Source organism: Lolium rigidum, chromosome 4, assembly GCF_022539505.1.
Source record: "Lolium rigidum isolate FL_2022 chromosome 4, APGP_CSIRO_Lrig_0.1, whole genome shotgun sequence".
In the NCBI taxonomy this organism is placed as follows: domain Eukaryota; kingdom Viridiplantae; phylum Streptophyta; class Magnoliopsida; order Poales; family Poaceae; genus Lolium; species Lolium rigidum.
In genome coordinates this window covers 64,626,169-64,631,913 of record NC_061511.1, presented here as the reverse complement: position 1 = coordinate 64,631,913, position 5,745 = coordinate 64,626,169, and the positions used below count along the sequence as shown (strand labels likewise).

At 44.2% G+C, this 5,745-nt stretch overlaps 1 protein-coding gene across 1 annotated transcript; it reads left to right on the top strand.

Moving 5' to 3' along the window:
- The first annotated feature begins 304 nt into the window (after nt 1-304).
- LOC124708745 (NAD-dependent malic enzyme 59 kDa isoform, mitochondrial-like) lies at nt 305-5,421 on the top strand. Its single transcript, XM_047240416.1, has 19 exons — nt 305-472; nt 583-679; nt 786-904; nt 1,005-1,172; nt 1,741-1,869; nt 1,976-2,036; nt 2,246-2,349; nt 2,429-2,512; nt 2,613-2,719; nt 2,828-2,942; nt 3,099-3,212; nt 3,320-3,385; nt 3,784-3,856; nt 4,099-4,185; nt 4,269-4,323; nt 4,404-4,475; nt 4,751-4,813; nt 4,904-5,018; nt 5,093-5,421. Exons 1-19 carry the CDS (start codon nt 320-322, stop codon nt 5,162-5,164), a joined length of 1,854 nt encoding a protein of 617 aa, XP_047096372.1. The 5' UTR covers nt 305-319; the 3' UTR covers nt 5,165-5,421.
- The last annotated feature ends 324 nt before the right edge of the window (nt 5,422-5,745 follow it).

Genomic DNA, 5,745 nt, shown 5'->3' with positions numbered 1-5,745 from the left:
CCGAGTGACCCGACAGCGCCTTCACTAGTCCAGCCGCGTCCGCTGCTCCGCCCGCACCTCTCACCGCCCCAAAACCACACCCAGCTGGCGTGGCATCACACTCTATCCCACCGCACCCTGTCCTCACCGCGGGTGCCCGCACCGCCCGGCGACTCATTCCTCCCCCTTCAAATCGGAATCCCTTTTTCTCTCTCTATTCCCCGTCTACCAGGAGCTCCGTCTCGCGCACCGCCACCGCCACCGCCACCACCGCCGCGTCCCGCCCCCGTCTCCGCCATTGGACCGGCCCCCGAGCGCCGCAGCGGCTGACCCTCGCGCGATGTTGCGCCACGCGGCGGCCCGGCGGTCGGCGCAGATCCGGCGCCTCCTGTCCACGTCCGCCCCCGCCGCGGGCGCCGGCTCCGCCCTGCGCGGCCCCTGCATCGTCCACAAGCGCGGCACCGACATCCTCCACGACCCATGGTACAACAAGGTATACCCTCTCCTCCCAGACCTCTCCTCGATCTCCCGATCCGCGCGCGCGCACCCGCCAGCCGATTCCGACGCGACGCGGTTCTCATGTTCGATTTCGTGTTCGCGCAGGACACGGCGTTCCCGCTCACGGAGCGCGACCGCCTGGGCCTCCGCGGCCTGCTCCCGCCGCGGGTCATGTCCTTCGAGCAGCAGTACGAGCGATTCAGTGAGTCCCCTCCCCCACTCTATCAATGTCGCCGAATCTCCCGCGAGATCACGGAACCCGTCGTCGCCCGCTAACCTCGTGAACCCTTACCCGTGTTGTTACGCAGTAAACTCGTACCACTCGCTGGAGCACAACACCAAGGGCGAGCCCGAGTCGGTGGTCTCGCTGGCCAAGTGGAGGATCCTCAACAGGCTGCACGACCGGAACGAGACGCTCTACTACCGGGTGAGCCACCCGCTCCTCTGCTACAAATGGTGGCTGACCTTTTGTTTTTATCGTGGCAGTGAATTGCGTGTCTGACTGGCGCGTTTATGTTCCTCTATAGGTGCTGATTGACAACATCAAGGATTTCGCGCCCATCATATACACCCCGACGGTTGGTTTGGTCTGCGAGAACTACAGCGGCCTCTTCAGGCGCCCCCGGGGGATGTACTTCAGCGCAAAGGATAAGGGGGAGATGATGTCCATGATTTACAACTGGCCAGCAGAAACGGTACGCTTACTATTTCCAACAAAGTGATAGTAATACTTTTTGGTCACTGATGTAGCTGGGCAGAGAAAGTTGAAATTATCCCCGTGCAATTTGATGAACACTAGTATATGATATCAAATTGATGCAACATTTGCGTATCTTCCTTAAAAAAAGCCACTTCTGTACCTATGTACATGTGCACAATAACACTAGTGATTTCCAGAGCCACCAACGTTTTCATGTCATTTCCAGCCAATGCTAACAGGGATTGCAGTTTAATTTGCTTTTAAATCTATTGTCAGTTTCCATATGTATGCTTCATGCTTTATACTCCCTCCGTTCACTAATGTAAGACCTTTTTTAGCTTTTTTTCATAAATGCATGTATCTAGACGTGTTTTAGTGTGCATGTTCACTTATTTTGGTCCGTATCTAGTCCACTTTGAAATATCTAAAAGGTCTTACATTAGTGAACGTAGGGAGTACTATATATTTCTATCTAATATAAAATATAAAAGTGTAATATAATTGCTCCCACTTCTGCTTGCTCGTATTGACTTCTTCATGGGGTTGGCCGTTTCTTATTTCAGGTTGACATGATAGTTGTGACTGACGGGAGTCGCATTCTAGGGCTAGGAGATCTTGGTGTTCAGGGCATAGGTATACCTATTGGTAAACTTGATGTTTATGTTGCAGCTGCTGGTATCAATCCACAGAAGGTATATTAATGTGTCCCTTTCTGCTTGGATCATAAAAACAAATTGCTTCCACTATCTACATGTTGTGTATGACATTTCCCCCATTTTATATGTTCCCCTTCTGTAGGTTCTCCCAATAATGCTTGATGTGGGAACAAATAACCAAAAGCTCCTTGACGACAAGCTATGTGCGTAAGCTACATTAAGTGTAACTTCTGAAACAGTTCATATAAATGTTTTTATCCACTTTTGCGGCAAGCACAGATGGGCATTCTCTGATTAAATCAAAAGTCTAACCATACTACTAGTTCTCTAGAACAAAAGGGTAGAAACTGATTTGCTGTTAGGAGTAAATTCCTACATCATAGCATAGCTTATTAAGTGAGTATTTTCTTAGATTTAGGATTGAGGCAACCTAGGTTGGAAGGAGAGGAATACTTAGCTGTTGTAGATGAATTCATGGAAGCTGTTCATGCACGGTGGCCTAAAGCAATTGTTCAGGTGTGTATGTATGTGTGGTGTGGTCATACTTTGCTTGCTTACTCAATCATGCTCCGTTGCTAAAGTGGTAAATCCTCAGTTTGAAGACTTCCAAATGAAATGGGCATTTGAAACTCTTCAGAGGTATCGGAACCGATTTTGCATGTTCAATGATGATGTACAGGTAAGATGATTCCCCAACTTTGCTGTTGTGTAGAGTATTAGCACTCTTCCTTTCCTTCCAGTTATATATTATAATTTGTTGGTCTCTTCCTATTTCATAGGGGACGGCAGGAGTTGCTCTAGCTGGTCTACTTGGAGCTGTTAGAGCACAGGGTCGACCCCTAACAGACTTCACTAAGCAGAAAATAGTTGTGGTGGGAGCTGGAAGGTATGTGATACGTTTGACATGATTGCACATTTTCCTCAGTATATTTCATATAATCTGTTGCTTGTCAAAATTTTGTTTCGTCAATTCTAACACCTCTTCAGAATTCAGTGCTGGGTTAGGTGTGCTTAACATGGCTAAGCATGCAATGTTAAGGATGCCAGGGATCCATAAAGTTGGAGAACTGGGCGAAGGACACAATCAGTTCTGGGTCCTTGACAAGGATGTAAGTTTAATCTGTGCAAGCAAATACATGTTTAATGCTTTCCTGCTAGGTATCTTCTGTCATATGTGTTCAGTTGACATTTTAGCACTAAGTCATCATTTGTAAGTGTGTAATAGGCTGAGTACTTAGGTGCCACTGTTGTGATGTACCATGCAGGGTCTTATTACCAAAGGTAGAAAGGACCTGGATCCAGCAGTTGCTCGTTTTGCCAGAGGTTTTGGTCCTGAAGAGGTTGAAGATCTCCATGAGGGGGCTAGTCTTGTTGAAGTGGTATTTAAATTTTGTTAATATTTCTTTAATCTTGAGCTAAATCAATGTTATTAGCACGAAAGATTTCCAACTGGTTTTGTAGTTTCACTGATTCAGCTCATCATCAGGTCAAGAAAGTAAAGCCTCATGTGCTTTTAGGACTATCTGGAGTTGGTGGTATTTTTACTGAAGAGGTGCAATCTCTTATCTCATGAGTAATGACTGCTGGAAGCTGATGTCTATTCTTTTATTTGTTTCCCCTATTTACCAGTCTACTCATACCAACCTCAAACTAGAGGCTTGGCTATAGCTGCAAGTAGTCCATTTAACCTTACTATTTATTTCATTGTTACATATCTGCTCTTTAGCATGCTTCAGCATGGTTCAGAATTGTCTCATGAACAACGACAGCCTCAAATATGTGCATCTCCTGTTAGGTTCCCAAAACCGTCTACTTTCTGAACGTATAACATTAAATTGGCTAATATCATCTTAACAAGTGCTTAATTATACTCCTATATGATATTCTCATGTCCTACTCTATCATTTTCAGCACTTGAGTTTTAACTTCAGGATTTTTTTATACTTCCAGGTTCTCAAGGCTATGAAAGAATCTGATTCCCCCTGCCCTGCAATATTTGCAATGTCAAACCCAACTACAAAAGGTTTACCCCTAATATTTAGCTTTTAAATACTCCCTCCGTTCACTAATATAAGATGTTTTAGGTTTTAGTAGATTCATCTACTTTGGTATGTATCTACTATCTAGTCTACTTTTAGTGTGTAGATTCACGCACTATGGTGTGTATGTAGTTCACTTTGAAGGTGTCTAAAACATCTTATATTTGTAAACAGAGGGAGTACTTGTAATAAGGACCTGACTAACATTGGCCTTTTCTCGTTACAGCCGAGTGTACACCTGAAGATGTATTCAAGCATGTTGGAGAAAATGCAGTATTTGCTAGCGGAAGCCCTTTCAGTAACGTTGCTTTAAGTGAGTCATGTCTAACCTCCTTTGTATTGTTTGTGCTAAATTTCCTGTTGGTGACTGCTAATGATATTTTTTGAATGTCCTAGGCAATGGTAGAAAAGGGTATGCTAATCAAGCAAACAACATGTATCTGTTTCCTGGGTATGACAATCTTCTGTTTTTTTTTTCTGGCCATTCTTTGGTTTTCATTTTCACTTGATGTAAATTTGTGTGAAATACAGGATTGGTTTAGGAGCCCTTCTTTCAGGTGCTCGGCATATTTCGGATGGCATGCTCCATGCTGCATCTGAGTGGTAAGTCCTGTTTCATTGGATCATGTCATTGGTTTAACTGATGATATTCCCTTGCTTTACTTCATTTAAGTATCATTTGCGCAAGATGCAAACAAACTTGTAGGTACTATTGCCATTTGGAGGCAAAGTGCTAAACATTTAGGTTTGCAGGCTTCAATCACAAGGCTTTTCACAAAGTGGACCCATGATTATTGATTTTTCAATTTACATTGCACAATATTTGTAGTTGATTTTCACAATTGAGCTAAGTATTAAACTGATAATTGCTGGTGCAGCCTTGCTTCATACATCACTGATGATGCAATTCGAAAAGGAATCCTCTTTCCTTCAATATCAAGGTTAGCTCCTCACCCAGCTCTTGCCATTGCACTCTGTAACCACATGCCTTGTATTTTACCGCTGCTAACTACCACCCACCCACATTGCAGTATCAGGCACATCACCGCACGTGTCGGCGCTGCAGTCGCCCGTGCCGCTGTTGATGAAGATCTGGCCGAAGGATGTGCTGATGTGGATCCTAGAGAGCTCAGGAGCATGTCAGAGGTATGACATACCAAATCTCACATCCGTAAAGTTGCTTGCCAGAACAGTGCCTGATTTTCTTTATGTGCTCACAGTCGGACACAGTGGACTATGTGGCTCGGAAGATGTGGTACCCTGTTTACAGCCCCCTTGTGAATGACAAATAGAGTTCAGCGAAGCACACTTGAAGAGATGTATCGGGCACATATATTTCTTCTGAGTAGTTACCAATTTGCTATCTTGATTTAGCCGCTCTACTTGAGAGTATTTCAGCAGAGCTGCCCAGCCCACGTAATGCTGTTGAGCCATTTATTTACATTGACAGGTTCGTCAAACATTGCTCAATTTTGAGACCCGTTGAACGATATAAGTTCATGTCTCGCCTTAAGGACTTCAATAAATATCAGGTGCTGGATTTGTTTCTGCATCTTCATTGTTAAACTAAATGAACTTTGCAAATTTGTTTATGAAATCGTTCAGAAGGTGTATTTTCTGAAACTTCTTCATGCTACACAAGGTAAGGACAATATACTGAGCGCAAGTATATAAAACACATAGTTCGTCGTATGCCTGAAACTCTTGAGAGTGATAACGGATTGCCGATACCTTAACATGCATCAAGTGGTCAAATTGACCCAGCTTCAAGATTATTCAGTATCTGGGCCAACAAAATTATGCCTTTTGGCTTATCATTAAATTTCAGTAATTACTCACCTATTTCGAAAAAATGGGATGAAACAAAATGATC